Source organism: Psittacula echo, assembly GCF_963264785.1.
Source record: "Psittacula echo genome assembly, chromosome: 2".
Classification (NCBI taxonomy): domain Eukaryota; kingdom Metazoa; phylum Chordata; class Aves; order Psittaciformes; family Psittacidae; genus Psittacula; species Psittacula echo.
In genome coordinates this window covers 106,849,371-106,867,737 of record NC_137737.1, presented here as the reverse complement: position 1 = coordinate 106,867,737, position 18,367 = coordinate 106,849,371, and the positions used below count along the sequence as shown (strand labels likewise).

The 18,367-nt window shown below is 41.9% G+C and overlaps 1 protein-coding gene across 8 annotated transcripts in view; it reads left to right on the top strand.

Annotated features, from left to right (window-relative positions):
* The window catches only part of VAPA (VAMP associated protein A), a 64,132-nt gene that overhangs the window by 27,631 nt on the left and 18,134 nt on the right, over positions 1 to 18,367 (top strand). For 5 of the 8 annotated variants that reach the window (XM_080612009.1, XM_080612007.1, XM_080612006.1 and 2 more), the window contains one exon: positions 964 to 1,998. The exons of 1 other annotated variant lie outside the window; for it this stretch is intronic. In XM_080612009.1, the coding sequence (XP_080468135.1) occupies positions 964 to 1,122 (159 nt within the window). In that variant the 3' untranslated portion in view covers positions 1,123 to 1,998. Of the gene's footprint in view, positions 1 to 141; positions 1,999 to 18,367 lie in introns of those variants that run through there. 2 more of the 8 variants (XR_013956328.1, XM_080612010.1) reach the window with 2 other exon arrangements.

Genomic DNA, 18,367 nt, shown 5'->3' with positions numbered 1-18,367 from the left:
TCACTCTTCATTGGAAGGTCTAGTTTTCAGTTAGGCCAGTAGATATGTATTCAGAAAGTAGATGCAACTGTCAGAATGTCAACGTTGATTTGTAATACAGTTTTCCTGTCCTGTATATACTGTGTATTTTGAATTTCTCAGTGACTGACACTTTGTGGTTGTCCTGGATGAGATACTGAGATACATAATGTTCTTCTATTTAAGGTGGGTTTGGTTACTTGAAGTCTGAGATACCAAATTAGTAGCTTTTATTAAAACTGCATTATTATTCATTAAGAATGAGTAAATGAGATCTAAAGTGGTAACATTCTGTATCACAAATTGTTAGTGAACAAGAACAATGGTTTGGCCAGAGGACGTAAGCTAAAACAACTTTCCAGTACTTCTATGTAAAAGTTCTGTTCAGTAACCTGTAACTTCTCAGTACATGACTCTGTGTGACTTTCTATATATTTGCTTTTGGGTATCTAACAATGTCATTGGCCATAGTAGACTTTTAAAGAACCATGAAATGCTGATGTCTCCAAATCTTTAATTCTGATGACATTGGAACATTTGGAGAAGCACTACACAAAGCAGGTGTTTTTCATTCACAGTAAGGAATTACTGCTATTTAATTCTAATGCATAGTAACTAAAAGTAGGATTCTTCATTGTGCATAACAAGAATTTCAGAATCTTAACAAGAGCAGGGAGGGAGACTAGTGTATTACTTGTCCTTATTTGAAATGTTGTGGTTTACTGTGTTCATATTTTGGATTTTGATGTGGTCTAAGGTTGGGGGGGTGGGCAGAGAGGTTTGTGTTTGATGTTGTGGTTTTTTGTTTTTTTTTTTTGGTTGTTTTGTTTTGACTTTATTTAAATATTAACCAGTAAATTTGGCCTTTGAGCTCAGTTTTTACTATTGTAAAGAAGATGTGTTCATAAACTTTTTTACATCTTTGTTGTTCCCTCACCCTCCCAGGATGAAGGCTTGAGGCTCAGAAAGGTAGCGCACTCGGATAAATCTGGATCACCCACAGCTTTGGCCCTCAGAGATAATGGCTCTAATTCTCTTCCTTCACTTCTTGTTGTAATTGCAGCCATTTTCATTGGATTCTTTCTAGGGAAGTTCATCTTGTAGAAAGAATGAGTGAGAAGCATGCAAAATGCAGCTTCCTTTTTTTTTTTTTTTTCCCTTTTATTTCTCTTTTTTTTTTTTTTTTTTTTTTTTTCTTGGCCAGAAAAAGATTTGTTTACCTACCACTTCATTGGTAGTATGGCCCAAGTGGCCATTTTTGTGTACAGCATCATAACAGGCTTTGCCTTTAATGATCTCGCACGGTTAGAAAACACAATCTTGAAAAGACAAACTGTTCGGCTACTGGACAAAATTGTACATTATGTCATCAATAGCAGGTGTCAGTTGCACAGTCAGTCCTTTATGAAAATTCATAAATAAAGAATTGTTCTTTCTTTCTGTGGTTTTAATAAGAATTCAAAAATTGTTCAGAGTCTTGTAAATGTTATTTTAATAAGCCTTTAAAATTTTATCTGTTGCTGTTACCTCTTGAAAAATGATTTATTACATTGCTAATCCCACTCATTCAGGAATATGACAAGAGGTATTCTGGGGAAAATGGTGCCTCTTACTGTGTAAATTTTCTCCTTACCTTACTTTGCTAATATCATGGCAGAATTTCTTTCTTATTCCTTGTGAGGCATTGTTGAGAGTTCTTCACCCTTACAATCTTGTCCCATAATATTTAACATTACAAAAGAAATAAAATTGTTAACAGATTTTTCTTCTGGGTAGCCTGTTTGTGTGTGTCGTACTTTTAGAAGGGTTTCCTAACAATTCATTGTTCATGGTAATTTGCTACTTGTAACAAATGGCTATTTTGGAGTTTATTTGCTTAAGTCTCTGGCTTAGACTGTTGTATGTGAAGCTTGGGGGGTGGGGAAAATTGTTTCCATTCCATTTGTTTAAAAAAAATAAACTGTTTTCTGTCTGGTTTCAGCTGCAGAGAGGATGGTTATCAAACTTGCTCTGGGACAGAATAATTTGCATATCCAGCAGGTACCAATATCAGACATGAATGTTTTCAATATAGCAACAATTTGCTTGGATCATGCGGGAGTGTAATAATCAACCTTCTGTTCCATCTTTGGGTTTTCTGGATGTCTTCCAGGAGTCAAAGTTATTCTTTGATTTCATAAGGATACTCAGTTCACTTACACTAACTTGCTCAGTTTGTCGTTCTGTTTTACCTGGTATTCAAAAGTGCAAGTTGAATCATTCAGACACCCATAGTGAATTCCATGTTGCAGAATAGTTGATACTTGCTGAGTGAGCCTCAGTTGCTTACCTTTAGAAAACTAAAACCATTTTATGCAACTCTTGGCAGATCTACCTGTGTTAACCATGTACAGCTAAGTTTTAAAGAATGCGTTTGGGGAGGGGTCTGAATTGCTTCCCTGCACTTAATCTTATGTCTTGTTTCATCTCTGAATATGTCATAAAACCAAACAATAGTATTGGAACAAAATATTACCTGTACTTCTGACTTGGTGTAATCCAATACAGGGAATTACTTGTAAACTTGAAAAATTGTGGAAGGGATATACTCCTCTAAGCAAAACTGTGTATGCTCTTGGACAGCTTGACTTGATGTGGTGCAGCTAAGTGTTAGACCTTGATATAAACACACCTTATGTAGCTGAGAAAAATGTTCTGGAGAAGATGTACATTATCTTGATTGCCTTTGATTTCTAGTGCTTTTTTTTTTTTTCTTTTAAAAAGAAAACCAAACTATAATTACATCATGTTGTTTGTGATAAACTTTTTTTATAAAATCTTGCGTATATGCAAGGAAGATGATGAAGAAAATGCAAATACCCCTTATCTTTTCACTTACGCATGCAAGCACAGATGTTTCCAATTACTTGTTCCAGTGTCTGCATTTATGTCTTCTTCCATCCCAGTGACTGGAAAAACTTATGTTAAGATCTTGATTATTTTGGTTCCGCTGGTTCAGAACGGTGTAATTCTCCTGATCTTTTTTCTAACAGAACGTTGCCACGTCAAACTTTCATAGCCTGTTCCAAACTGATTGCATGGAAAATAACAAAAGCAATAGTGTGCAGCATGTAGTTTGCTTCAGAGAGAGCAGTCATTCCTGCCGTGAAGGGAAAAGAGAGGAGAAATAAAATTCTCTGGAAAATCTTAAGTTGCTTACTAAGATGTTTACTGCATGATGTATGGAGGCTTTCAAGGGTAGCTAGCGCTTTCAGGACTTGAGAGCAGAAAAGGGAGTCACTGCTCAGTGCAGCTGCCTTAGGTTTTTATATCTGGCAGCAGAAATAAGGTAAAAATGATAAAATCAGATTGAAATAACTTTTTTTCGTAAATAACAGGTGGTGGTAAAACTTGGTCATGGTTTAAGTAATTTCTTAAAAGTGAGAAGTGTGCAGCAGTCTCATAAACATTGTACTTGCTAATAGTATAAGGAGACTGTCTTGGTTTCCAGTAATCCCTTCATAGCTGTATATAAAATGTAATGTTGAAACTATTTTGCTCTCAGGAGTCACTTTGGATGAGATCATCTGTATTCAGTGAATTATGTAATATGGATTAAATGGTTTGTCTTTGTTCCTGAAATGGTTAGAACTTCTTGCTTTGTCTACCTGCTTACTTGTGTATGTAAGCATGGGGGGAATACAGTCTCTCCACTGCTTCTGTTGGTATGATCAAATGATGCTCATAAAGTTGTGTGAGGATAAATGCATATCTTTGGTTAAGTACGTATTGTAGGTCACTCTTCTGATTTCTCAAAAGGGCAAGATAGAACAAGTACATGACATAAAGGTAGTGTTTTAAAGCTTTTATAATGTAATACTTTACAAAAAAAAGGTAGTATGGTGGTTGGGAGGGGGGAAAGCATAGTTAAATAGAAGATACAGTTTATGTAATAGTTTGAGACACCAAATTTAACCCAACCTTTTTTTTTTAATACATATATATTTGAAGTTCATTTAAGAAAAAGTTACTTGTTTCAATGCACAAGTCATAAGTAACTTACGCATTTCTATGCATTCTCTAAAAGCTGTTGATAAACACTATTGCCCAGGCTTGTATGTTGTTGCTGCTGTGATTGAAGCTGATTTCCATATAAGAAGCAACCAAACACTAGTTTGAAATTTCATTATCCTCTTGGGAGGAGGAACGGTGAAGGGAGGAGGTGGAAGGTGACATTTTGCCAACGGGGGAAAGACAAAGTCAACATGCAAAATTTATCTTTCAGGCCTTTTTCAAAGATATTAAAAGTTAAAGTGTTAATAAACTATTAAAAATGTGAAAGTGTCCTTTTTATTTTGGAACTTCTCTCTGGCTGTATGTTCTGTAGACTGCTGATCCTGAATAGGTATTTCTAGTCCACCTTGCAAGTGGTGTAACTGCCCTAGGTGCAACTGCTTCTAGATACTGCCAGTAAATAGCATGAGGCTGCTTTGGATGAAGATTCAGTGTTGGAGTGAAAAGCAGATGCCTGAATCCAGGCAACACTAAGGAAACTGATGGTTTATCAGATTTACAGTAGTTGTCATTACAGAGAATTTTCTTGTTCCTGTTTGGAGTCCTTAGGTATTTATAGTTAAACTGGCTTGCCAGGGCAAACACTTGCTTCAGTCTGTGCCAAGAGGTGGAACAAGAGGTACAGTTACAGAGCAACCCCAATAAACATTTACTGTAATGCTGAAATGTCCCGTTCTGTGTGGGATTGAAATTTTGTAGCTTGTCTGTTTAGCCACTTTGCTGTGAAAACAGTTTGCTGCTTTGCTTTCTGCACTGGTTCTTGTTGGAATGGCTTCGTCGATGTGTCCTGAAAGGCACATCCACGTGTAGCACTGACCACTGCTGCCAGGGAGGCTTCATCTTTGCTGATTGTGAGCTGCTGTGGCAGCTTTAGAATTGGTGGCACTTAAATGTTGGACAAAAGGGGGAGCTAAATGCAGGAGTTGGTTTTCACAGGGGTTAGCTTCTGTAGGAAGGACTGAAACTAATGACAATTGAATGAGACCAATTTCTTTATTTCCTGTCTAAATTTCTTTTACAGGGGGCACTCAAATAATGTAACCAAGTGTCCTGGGTTCAGCAGTAGCTGTCATTTTTCTCCTTCTTAGTAGCTGGTGCAGTGCTGTGGTTTTGACTTTCAGCCTGGGAGCAGCGCTGATAACACCGATGTTTTTAGTTGCTGCTCAGTAGTGTTTACTCTGACCAAAGACTTTGTGAATCTCATGCTCTGCCAGGGAGGAGGGGAAGCCGGGAGGAAGCAGAGACAGGACACCTGACCCAAACTAGCCAAAGAGGTATTTCATACCACAGCACATCATGCCCAGTATATAAACAGGGGGTAGTTACCTGGAAGGGCTAGATCGCTGCTTTGATCGGGCTGGGTATCAGTTGGCAGGTGGTGAGCAGTTGTATTCTCTTTCCTTGTTACTTCCCTTATCATTATTATTATTGGTGGTAGCAGTAGTGATTTGTGTTATACCTTAGTTACTGGACTGTTCTTATCTCCACCCGTGGGAGTTATGTTCTTTTGATTCTCCTCCCCATCCCTCTGGGAGCAGGGGGAGGAATTAAGGAGAAATGGAGGAAAGGGAGTGAGTGAGTGGCTGCGTGGTGCTGGGTTGTCAGCTGGGCTTAAACCACGACACCAAGGATATGATTGGAGTTGGTCTGTTGTTGTTGGTCAGTGCAGGTTGTGTGTGTTTTAAGAATTGCTCAGTCTGACAGGGCTGCATAAGCAGAGGTAGTGATGGTGTTGTCAGTCTTTATTTGTTTGCCTTTTAAGTGACAAATGGACATGTAGAAATGAGGTCTTGTGCAAAAGCAAAATACTTGAGTCTTATCTTTTATCTGGCTTCCTCATTACTGCTAGATGGTAAGGTCAGTGCCTGTTCCTTGTTTACGGGGACAAGGGTTTATGTATTTGCAGGTGACCTGGATCTGAAAACTGTTTTAGATGAAATCCATTGTTTCATCCCCTAGCAATTATGCATTAACTACATCGTGAAATAAGCATCTCCCACCATGTTACAGTGCCAGCTTGGTACCAGTTTATGTAATGTTGATAACACTGCTAGCAGGGTATTGAATCCCTGTTTATACAGCAGCTACTTCTGTTGCTGGCAGGGTGGAATGCTGCTCTTTGCCTCCCTCCTCTTTGGAAAAGATTGCAAGGGTGTTACGGTATCGGGGCACAGAGGTGTGAGGCAGACTGCTGTTATTATAGATAAGCAGTCTGAGCTCTTAACACTTGAAATAAATGAAAAATGAATTGAAAGGTGACTGAAGTAGTTATTCTTACCTTCTAAACTTGTGTATAAGAAAAAAGTGGTGTGAGTTGTTTTGATTTGTTTTTAAAAGTCTGTCATTCAAGTTCTAAAAACAAAAACTTGCCATAGTCTGGGAATAATTATTTCAGGCTATTCTTGGAAGTTTTTACTAATGCTATTGTAAGTTCGCATGCATAGGTGAATTCAGATTGTCAGTGGTGATCAATGTCTAGGCTATTCTCAGAGTGGGTAGTAAATAGCAATCTTTTAAGTGTCTCAGTCTGCCTTGTAAGGAGGGCTTATCCTGGCTTTAGAGATAGGGAAACTGAGGTGTAAGTGTTGGGACAAATGAATGGGTGGGGAGGGTTAGGCACAACTGCTGTTCTCTAGTGCGTGTTCCATCCTGTTTCTTATCAAGCCTTGCTTGAGCCTTGTCCAAGTCTTTTATTTGCTTGCTCTTTATTTTGTTTTTCATTTCAAAATGGTGCTTCATCTTGCTTTGAAGTCTTTCATAGGCTTTTAAGGTACCTTGCTAAAGATTTAGCTGTTGGCTTCTCTGTTCCGTGAAGCTGAGTGTTAAACAGGCAGAAACCGTAGCTGTTGGAGAGGTGTTCTAACACGGATTGTGCTCACTAGGATTGCAGTGCCTGACAGCTGCTAAAGATGCTGGGGAAGAGGGGGAAGACTAATCATTTGGGCATGCGTTTGTAGTCTTGGAACACAAAAGTGTGTCTGTGTGGCAAAAAAAAAAAAAGCTTCAGTAGAGACAGTGCTGTTTGTACTTGTAAAGAAAACAAATAGTCCTAAATCTGTACAACTACCCTGTTAGTGGTAGTGTATATTGCTGTATTGGGTTTGTGTGGCAAGGTTTTGGTAGCAGGAGGGCTGCAGGGGTGTTTTATGTGAGAAGGTGCTGGAAGCTTCCCATGTGTCCAGTAGAGCCAATGCCAGTCGGCTTCAAGATGGACCCATCACTGGCCAAGGACAAGCCCATCATTGATGATGGTAGCGTGTCTGGGATAACAGATTTAAGAAGGATCAAAAGCCTGCAGAACTGCAGCCAGAGAGAAGAGTGAGGATATGTGAGAAGAGCTCTGCAGATACACAGGTCAGTCCAGAAGGAGGGGAGGAGGTGCTTCAGGTGCCAGAGCAAAGATTCCACTGCAGCCCATAATGGTCCATGGTGGAGCAGATACCCACCTGCAGCCTGTGGAGGACCCCAAGCTAAAGCAGGGGTATGACTGAAGAAGGCTGTGACCGGGCTGTGGGAAGCCTGGAATGGAGCAGGTTTGCTGGCAGGACTTGTGACCCCATGGGGGACCCGCGCTGGAGCAGTCTGTTCCTGATGAAGGGCTGCACTCCATGGAAGGGACCCACACTGGAGCAGTTTGTGAAGAACTGTATCCCATGGGAATGATTCACATTGGAGAAGTTTGTGGAGGACTGTCTGCTGTGGGAGGGACCTCATACTGAAGCAGAGGAAGGGTGTGAGTAGTTCTCCCTCTAGGGAGGAAGGAGCGGAAGAAATGTGTGATGCACTGACCTCCTCAATCCCTATTCCCTGTTCCCCTGTGCTGCTGAGGGGGAGGAGGTGGAGAATTTGGGAGTGAAGTTAGGCTCAGGAAGAAGGAGTGGGAGGAAGGTGGTGTAAGGTTGGTTTTTATTTTTCTCAATAGCCTGCACTGATCTGGTAATAAATTAATTTCCCCAAGTTGAGTCTGTTTTGCCTGTGACGGTAATTGGTGGGTGATCTCTCCCTGTCCTTATCTTGACCCATGAGTCTTTCATTGTGTTTTCTCTTCCTTGTCCAGTGGAGGAGTGACAGAGCAGCTTTGATGGGCACCTGGTGTCCAGCCAGGGTTAACCCACCATAATAGCTTTACCCACAGGAGTGGAAAAATATTTTTCCATTGCTGCTTTCGTAGTCCAAATACAGATGATACAGACAGCTACACTCTGATTTTCAGAAGTGTTTCTTCAGAAGAGCCAAGCACTTCTTTCTTTAAAACCTAAGCATGCACTCCTGCAAGTGAACGTGCTCTAGCAATAGTAGACTCTTAGAGATTAACACCACTTACATGTTTCCAGTCAAAATGAATAAATGTTTTGCTGTTACTACTGATTTTCAGACTGCAGTATACTTCTGCACTTGTGTGAGGAATATTAATGAGAGTCTAAATTATAAAGGTGTAGCTCTCTTAATGGTTGAGAGGCAGGCATTGCTTTAAATTGTTAGGTAGGACAGTCTAGTTTATAGAACTGTGTTTTGGAAGGGCTTGGGAGGAAAGTCTACAGAAAACAAAACTCGAACCCTGAGTCAAATAGAGGCAGCACCCTGGAGCTGTAATAGGAATTACTAATGTGTGCAGCTTTCTTAATGAGTGGAGTGGTTCATAGAAGAGGGAGCTCAGGCAGTGGCTGATTTCCTTGTTTGCCTTAATCACCTCAGGTTTAACGTTTTGAAATGATAAATGAGACACCTGTCCCACATCTCAGGAGTGGCTGGTGTCGAGTGAAGAAAAAAGGAGTATGGTAGGAAGAGACTATGAGAAGAGCGAGGCTGACTGCTTCAGAAATGGCTTTCTTGGTGGCTTTGTCTTTTCAGGATATCGGGGCTGTTAGAACGCTCCTGTCTTATTCCTGGATAAATGATGGAAAGTGCTGTGGCCTTCTCCAGAAATGGGAATTACTCTCCAACCTCAGGGTGTAAAGCCTCAAACATGGTGACCCCTCTTCTAAACAGGAGAATGCCAGGAGAAGGATTTTCACTGTATTCATTCTCAGGATTGTCTAACCTTGGATTTCCAATACAGCCTTCAACATCACAGCACTGCTTTCAGACCTCACTTTCTTGCTTAATACCTTGAGATACTTCATCCCTTGGGCCTGTCATTTCATTTCCCAGCTTCAGGGAAGCCATCTCTTCTGATTTTCTTGATGAGGTGGAATTGTCTCTTTATCCTGCTTCCAGGATTTGTGAAAAAACTTAATCTAAAGAGACAAGGTTTATGTGATGGCAGCATCTTCATCCTGCTTCTCTCTGGGTGAATTTGAACTCTTAATTCAAGCCACATTTGATAGGTTGATGTTTCACAGATACCAACTACTTCCAATTACAGGAAAATTGGAGCTGAGATGAGAGGCATGTAGATTGGTGCTTCCATCCAGGGTAAGCCTGCACAGTGAGCTGGAATGATACTCATTCTGCTTGCTGCTGTTTGTCGAGTTATTGCTGATGTGCTTGCCAAGCTGTCAGTGTGGCCATAGATCAGACACCCTGGCCATGTGGGCAGGAGATAGGTGTGTTACAAGGGAGCAGGTTAGCAGGCATGTCAGGGGAGAACTCAAGCTATCACCACAGTAAGCTCATGGAGGGTGTGTAGGGTGGGAGTGGAGCTTGATCCACCTGGGGGCAGGAAGGAGGTGATGCAAGAAAGCTGCCAGATAACGGAGTGAGAAACACTTAAGACTTGGAAGAAATGTAGCCTTCCATATATGCATCTCCACTTCTCCAACCTGCTCTGCTCAGGTTGGAGCAAACACTGGTTTGATGATTGCAAATAAATGGGAGGAGTGTTCAGAGTAGCTGTAACTGAGCTCAAAGCTTCTCGTAGACCAGGTAATTATGGTTTTGTAAAACCGCTTCTATAGGTATGTAGAAGTTGCATTTGTGGAACTAGAGGCACAGAAGTGAAGCCGCTAATCAGAAATAAGCATTTTCAGCAACCTAACCAGCAGCATGCAGACAGTGTTTCCTGATCTTCTTGACTACTGCTCTGAGAGTGCAGCAGAGAGTATTGTGTGACCTGAGCCCTCCCATGCTCTGTGCATGCAGCACTGCTCGTAAGGTGAGCCACACAAGCATTAATCCCCCTGTGGGCAGGTGTAATAACTGGGTTATGCAAAACCATTTTGTTTGTCTGTGTACACTCATATTTACATCTGATTTGTAAATCTTTCTGGTGTGCCTGTGTGCTAATATGCAAACTGGTGTTTACTGTGGACTGAGTTATATAGGCCTTTACAATGTGGTATATGTTTGTAATTGCTTCAATTGCCTCTAATTTTCCTCCTTTAACTGTTCCTAATTTTTTAGTTACTTTAAAATTGCTTATTTTTTTTTTTTTTACAGGAAATCCTTTAAAAAGTTCTTTACAGGAAATCCTTCCTAGTCTCATGCCTGCTGGCTTCTATAGTCTCCCTTTCCTATAGCTATACATTGGTAGCTATTGCGTTGTCCAGGTTGGAATCATGGAAGTTAAAGCACTTGCTCTTATAGCAGGGTGTGCTGATAATAATCTTAAGATATAAAATTATAGTGTCTGTCAAAATTTAGCAGTATTTTTTAGCGTATATAGTGTATTTAAGTTTGTGTAGCTCTTAAAACAGTTCAGTGAATGTGTGATACTCCTCATTAAAAGTTTTAGTAATTCCAGGGATAAGGTACTTGCATATGGGCTATATATATATATATATAATTACAATTTTCAGTTACCATTTATATATACATTTTTGGACATATGAGAATATGTTGAAGTAATGAAAGGTTTGTAGCTTAATAACAGTATTTTCAAGGTTTTTTTTCAAGTTATTAATTTAAAACAAAACATGCAGAAATGGTTGGTACAGCTTAGACCGCACAATCATTTCCCCAGTATCCGTTATGGAGTGTGAAGAAGGGATTCCTTTAGTGCATGCTGCATAGGTTCAACAAGTCTTGCCCTAACTGCAGGGCAGTGGGCATGCAGGAGGGGCTTCTGTGAAGGCTACAGGGGTAAGGCTTCATTTGGGCATTTCTTAACTCTTGGAAGTGTAATTTAAGATTTCTTAGGAGTGTAGTTCTGTGACTTCTCTTACCGCTACCACTCCCATGGATGGTGTGCCCCTGTGGTAAGGAGAGAGCATGATGTGGAATGAAAATGTAGTGTTAGTCTGAACCTGAGGGAAGACTTGTAAAACGCCTTTAAAAGATGAGCGTATGCTTTGTTTTCTGTGTGCTAAAACCATGGGCTCAGTAGAAGAACTTGCTTCAGGACCAGTATGCATCCCTCTTAATTTGCCCAGCTACTCAGGCTCTGATGATCCTTTCATCTTTCATAAGAGATGATGGTGTCACCTTCTTACTTTGCTGACACTCCTCTGCTTCAGTTACTATTTCACCTTATCAAACGATCTAAATTTACAATATATATAAATAAATATATTTACAATAGGCAGACTAAAGGAAAGCATTCCTGGTCTCTGTTTAACTTGAGCTCTGCTGCTGCTTATTGTCCTTGATAAAGGGGACTAAACCTTAAAGCGTGGCTGGTTTTGGTCGCCTCTGCCTCCCGGCTCCCCTGACTGCATTCCAATTGGAATTTTGGGGAGGAAGGGGGAAATCTACGAGACCGACTGTTGAGGTGGTGTTGGCCGCCAGATGGCAATGTCTGCTCGGCTTCCTATGTACAGCTCGGTTCTGTGGGGAAGCGTTTGGCTGCTTGTGTGTCTCTTGCTGATAGTGTTGAAACTATTGCGATTGCTGGAAGATACTGTTGTTTACAGCCGTATATAGGACCTTAGACAGGTCATTAAATAAAGCTAATCTCTATTGATTTGATTTATCTTTGGGGGTCTTCAGGCTACTGTTTGGAGCTCAAAGTGATCCAGTAGTTGAGAATTTATTGAGAAAACTCATAATGCCATGTCTCTGTCTAGCAAGCATCTGTCCTCTGGATAAAGAGTACACATAGTTCAGATCCCGGGCTTTTTCTGTTGGTGGAATTACAGAATTCAGCAGAATTAATTTAGGAGATCTAACGCCTAACATCTCCAAGTGGAAAGCTTTTTCCCCTGACTTTTCTTCCCCCCTCCCTGACTTCCACTCGACTTTTTGTTTCTTTATCTGAAGACAGCACTGTCCTGCACTGCTTGCTTTCTCATTTTCCAATAGACTGTCTTGGAAGTGACAGCAGACGAGAACCAATGTGATTCCCATGGGAAAAAGATGTTGGGAATCGTGTCTTCCTGCTTCAAAGGGATGATCACAGGCAGTTCCCATTAGTGGAAGACATGTAGGAATTAGTTACTGTCCTTGGGTCTTGGTAGCACCATAGCTAGAATCTATCTGATGGACTGGTCATATGTCCTGGAGCAGACTTGTGAAGAAGGGTGGGAAAAGGCACCTGATAAATAATTGCTCAGGCCAACATTGCAGTTTCCTTTGCTATTGACGGTACTTATGATTTTGTTTCTCACAGCCATGATTGTTTCTTCCTGATTCAGCAGTGGAGTAGGAATTTTGTTTCTTCATTTCCTTATTATTATTGCTGGCAGCAATTAGCAATTAAAAAAACCCCACAAAACCTACAGTGATTGCACTAGAGGAGAAGACTAGAAGGAAAGAATTCCTAGGAAATACTTGTAGCAAGAAGGCAAAATTATGGAACACTAATGAAACTTTAGAATTCAGAATTAGTGGTGCTGGTTTTTATCGCCTAGTCTTCCTTGTGTCAGGAATGAGTAAATTAACACCATGTAGAATCTATTTATGCCTGAGCACATGTGCACCCACTGCTTTGTGTGGAAGGGAGGTCACTTCTTCACAGGCTGTGGCTACAGCATTCAGAGTACCTTGTAATTTAGGGCATGCTTCCTGCAAATCGAGCTCATCTTTCAGGGATCTCCCGAGTCACTCAGAAGTCCCTCAACTCCACAGCTTGTGGTGGTGATGATGGAAGTCTCACTGTCTGCATTTCTCATCTCTTTGTATGCAAGTGAGGCAAGGGTGAAACTGCACAGCACCAAGGAAAGATGCTTTTGTTATCCTGTGGCTTGTTCTCTCTTCTCTGTTATTTCAGGTTTTTCTTCTAAGAAAAGCATCCTTTGTGATCCCTCTCTGCTCCCTCTCCCAGGTTGTAGCCCTTAAAGTGAGATGCAACAGCAGAGCAGTAGTGCTGGTTTGCTTAACTCTCATTTATGAAAAATATTTGGTTTCTATTTAACCCCACCCTTTGTCATGACACAGCTGCTCTGACCGTGCTGTCCTTGCAAGCCAACACCGTCACTGGTTGCTGGGCAATTCCAGCCCCCTTCTTGTTCAGAGAACATGAAGATGTGCTGTGAAACCCAAATCATCCCAGCTGTTTCCATCAGAGCTGTTTCTAGTGATGCGCTCTCAAGCAAAAATGTTTCCTTGTGCTTGTGGTAAGAAATGAGCTTTTCTGTGCACAAGTTACTTAACAGAGGGATTTCTGGTTATCGCTTTCTGGGACATCTGTCTTTTTTTGTACAGGTATCAAGTCCACAGTACAGAAAACTAACAGGTATAGGAGGCAAAGAAATCCTTAGTTTTCAGTTAGGCTTTTTTATTTCAATCAATAGTTTAGCAAGTGCTTAAACTTCCCCAGCAGTTTCATCTGGAACGTAGTTGAGAGGAAAAATATTTTCTATAACTTTACAAAAATAGAAAGATTTTTTTTTTTCTTTTTAAATCCTGCACTTTAAGCAAGCACACTCCAACTCAAGCAAGACAGACATCATACCTTAAAATATGGACTCCTGTTCATAGAAATGACATTCTACCCCAGGGCAGCAGGCACAATATGTAAAAGGTGTAGGAACAGAGCAAGAACACTTGTTTAGATTGTTTGGGGTTTTTCTCCTGATCCCTTTTGTCCTATTTCTTAAATAGGACCTGTTAAAACAATTTGCCCAAGAACTTCAGGTTACCATTTCTTCTGTCAGGGGGCTCCTTGAGTAGGATATTACTGGGGGAAAAACTTCAGTGTGTCGTGGCAACACTGGCAGTTATTGAAGATACCACCATTAATTGTTTCATTATTGTTTTTAAAGCTTCTGCATTTCTGCGTGGGAGAAGTCATTTGGTTTGTAGGTCTTCTGCTAAACCACTTGCAGCTTAACTTCTTCGAAAGCCAGGGCTGCCAGCACATGAGGTCAGGTTGGAGAAATAAAATGAATGGAATATATTGTGTCATAGATGAGTACAGTGCTGTGTAGCAGCTAATTTAGTGTGTAATGAAACCAAAAGATCAAGGAACCTTAGCTCCGAGTTTCTGTGCCTGTAACCTAGGAGAAGCCTTGCAGAGAACATGGGTTGGCAAGTAAACTATATAGTCTGAAGATTTCCATCTTTGTCCAACTTGACTTATACTGGCTAATAGAAAAAAAAAAATATATAGGCACACGGAAGAAAGCTGGTGCAGCATCTGCTAAGAACCCAGATCATAAAATTACGTTTCTGACCAAAACTACAAATAAACCAAATGAGTCCCCAGTCAGGTAGGAACTAGACAGGAACTTGAAACTGTTGTAATATTTCTGACATTAGGCAATTCATACAAGCACTAATAAACTGGATCTCTGCACTGATGAATGTAGAACATTGTCCTGCAGAGTGGTTTTGTTGCTCTCTGTTTCAATCCTGCATCACCAGCATGGGCAGATCTCAGTGGGGACTGAGTTGTGTGTGGCACTTGCATAGAGAAGGAACAGTGACAATTATTCTGACAACTCTTAGCCATTGATGTTTTTCCAGAGATAGGACCACCTGACATGGGGATGAATGGTTGACGGTGGTGGAAGAAGCTTGTCTCATATAATTTAAGGAACATCACGCCATACCCATCCTCATGAATAAAAACTAATATGAATTCAGTCATGCCACTAAGTCTCAAACAGAAGTCAGAAGCAAAGCTCATATATAAGGCATTTGTTTGACTGTAATAACTCAGTAACTCAGCTGGAGATACACTGGTGTCAGTCTGCTGAGTATACAGCTCAAGTCTATAGCTAGAGAAAACCAAATTCCGTCCTGGTTCTTAGCTTCTCTTTCAGAGGTGGTGTGTCTCCTTCTTGATCCTCCAGTTAAAACTGTGCTCCTGATGCCTCCCTGCCTACTGATCCAAAACTGACTCTTTAAGTAGGTTTGACTGTGTGGAGCAGCAAACCATCAAGAAATGCAGAACAGAGCAGCTGTTGTTCACAGGGGGTTGATCCATCATGCTGCATTGGCTGAAGGAGGATTGCATATCAGGTAGATGGTTGAACACTTCTGGTGACTGCTGAGCCACCATGAGCCTTGTTCCTGACTCTTAATGAGTCTTTTGTGACTTTTCATCTCTCTGAAGAAACAATGTGAAAGATGTGATCTGACCTGGCAGTGAGTCTATGATACTGTTTCTTCTCCTTCCTCCTGCTGTCTCAAACTGATTTTGTTCCAACTCTGAGGAAATTTACATTACAAGGCTGATACCAGGTTGGAAAACTGTCAAGAAGGCATGGGCTTTGAGGAGATGGGGAGTCTGAGCATAGCTATTTATTGCTCAAATGGCTTTTTCTTGCTGCTTTGCTAGCAAGGTCTGTGCTGTCACTGTGTTTTCAAAGAGTGCTTCTGCTATAGCAGGCAGTACGGAGACTCACCTATGTAAAGCTGAAAGACCTTCATTCAAGGCATACTTTTCGTATGATGTTGGAAATAACATTTTTTTTTCTAACATCATAATCAAATGAAAAGTTAGAAGCTGCTCATACTGATGAAGAAACATTATGACCTTACTCCTTACATTTCTTACACAGGTTCCTGTTCCTTCTGTGAGCCAAAACACATATGTAGGTCAGTAAAAGCCACAGCCCAAATGCCTCAAGGTTAAGACATGCCCTCAGCTTGTTCTTCATTAAAGCAGGGGAGCATGGTTCATCTATGAACTTGTATGTCCCTCCCCAGCATCCTTATAGCCCCCCCTTCAGATACTGGAAGGCTGCTATGAGGTCTCCACGCAGCCTTCTCTTCTCCAGGCTGAACAGCCCCAACTTTCTCAGTCTGTCTTCATATGGGAGGTGCTCCAGTCCCCTGATCATCCTCGTGGCCCTCCTCTGGACTTGTTCCAACAGTTCCATGTCCTTTTTATGTTGAGGACACCAGAACTGCACACAATACTCCAAGTGAGGTCTCACGAGAGCAGAGTAGGGGGCAGGATCACCTCCTTGGACCTGCTGGTCACGCTCCTTTTGATGCAGCCCAGGACACGGTTGGCTTTCTGGGCTATGAGCGCACACTGAAGCCGGCTCATGTTCATTTTCTCATCGACCAACACCCCCAAGTCCTTCTCTGCAGGGCTGCTCTGAATCTTTTCTCTGCCCAACCTGTAGCTGTGCCTGGCATTGCTCCGACCCAGGTGTAGGACCTTGCACTTGGCATGGTTAAACTTCATAAGGTTGGCATCAGCCCACCTCACAAGCGTGTCGAGGTCCCTCTGGATGGCATCCCTTCCCTCCAGCGTATCAACCGAACCACACAGCTTGGTGTCATCGGCAAACTTGCTGAGGGGGCACTCAATCCCACTGTCCATGTGACCGACAAAGATGTTGAACAAGACCGGTCCCAACACCGATCCCTGAGGGACACCACTCGTTACCGGTCTCCAGCCGGACATGGAGCCATTGACCACAACTCTTTGCGTGCGGCCATCGAGCCAGTTCTTTATCCACCGAGTGGTCCACCCATCAAATTGATGTCTCTCCAATTTAGAGACAAGGATGTCATGTGGGACAGTGTCAAAGGCTTTGCACAAATCCAGGTAGATGACGTCAACTGCTCTGCCCCTGTCCATCAGTTTCGTAGCCCCATCATAGAAGGCCACCACATTGATCAGGCAGGATTTCCCCTTAGTGAAGCCATGCTGGCTGTCACCAACCACCTCCTTGTTTTTCATGTGCCTTAGCATGCTTCCAGGAGAATCTGCTCCAAGAGTTTGCCAGGCACAGAGGTGAGACTGACTGGTCTGTAATTCCCCGGGTCATCCATTTTCCCCGTCTTAAAAATGGGGGTTATATTTCCCTTTTTCCAGTCGTCGGGAACTTTACCTGACTGCCATGGTTTTTCAAATATGATGGCCAGTGGCTTAGCAACTTCATTCGCCAGCTCCTTCAGGACCCGTGGATGGATGTTGTCAGGTCCCATGGACTTGTGTACGTTTAGGTATTTAAGATGGTCTCGAACCAGATCCTCTGCTACAGTGGGCCTAGGGTCTTCATTCTCACATTCCCTGCGTTCGCCTTCCAAGACTTGGGTGGTGTGGTCAGAGCCTTTGCCAGTGAAGGCCGAGGCAAAGAAGTCATTGAGAGCCTCAGCCTTCTCCAAATCCAGGGTAGCCAGTTCTCCTGATAGCTTCCGGAGAGGGCCCACGTTGTCCCTAGTCTGTTCAGTCTGTCCAGCAAGGAGAAATGGGAGGATGTGGCTGCATTTGTGCCACTCTTGCTCCTCCCTCTGGTAAGGCTGGGCCAGTCTAAATAGGGTTGCATGTTACGATGCCACTCACTTCTTTACTTTGCCCACCCAGCTGACAGTAAATCCAAGGCACAAACACTATGGGCAGAGCATGTAAAGTCCCAGCGATATGAAAATGTAAGTTGTCCCTGCAGCCTTGTATCTCAGCTTACCTGCACTGTGTGCATCCGACAGAAATGCTTGTGTCTGGCTTTAAGGCGGCTTGGTTGTAACTACTCACTAGAAACAAAGGGAGGCCTTGAAGCAATTACATAGCTAAGGAAATAGAACAAGAAAATATCTAAACCGCTGGTTATTTTTACAACTTAATGATTGTAAAAATAGCTTAAATTATTTGGAATATTTTTCTCATTAGAGGTATCAACCATTTAGCAGTATCTGAACAGAGGGCTGTCGCTTTGGTTTTTCTTTGTATGTTATGAGTTGTAAGATAATGACAAGATAAATCTTTGTGGGTTTCCTCCTTTTATACATATCTACATCAGAGCTGTGAAGTCAGAGGGGGAAGCTGCTGTCACAGTACTGGCACAATACTGAGCCCTTCCCCAGAGCTATATTCTGATGAGAAACGGGGTGTTGGGGAGAAGAGTCCCACAGCGGTAAGACGGCAGAGATGGCTGAAGCAGGATTGTAACATTCATCCCAGCAGTTAAAAACAATAATGATAAAAGGAGACCCCCTCCCTCCCCCCAGAATTCTGCAGTCCTAAAGTGCAATTACTTTTGTGCAGTCATGTCAGGCCAGGGATCAGACTGGATGAAGT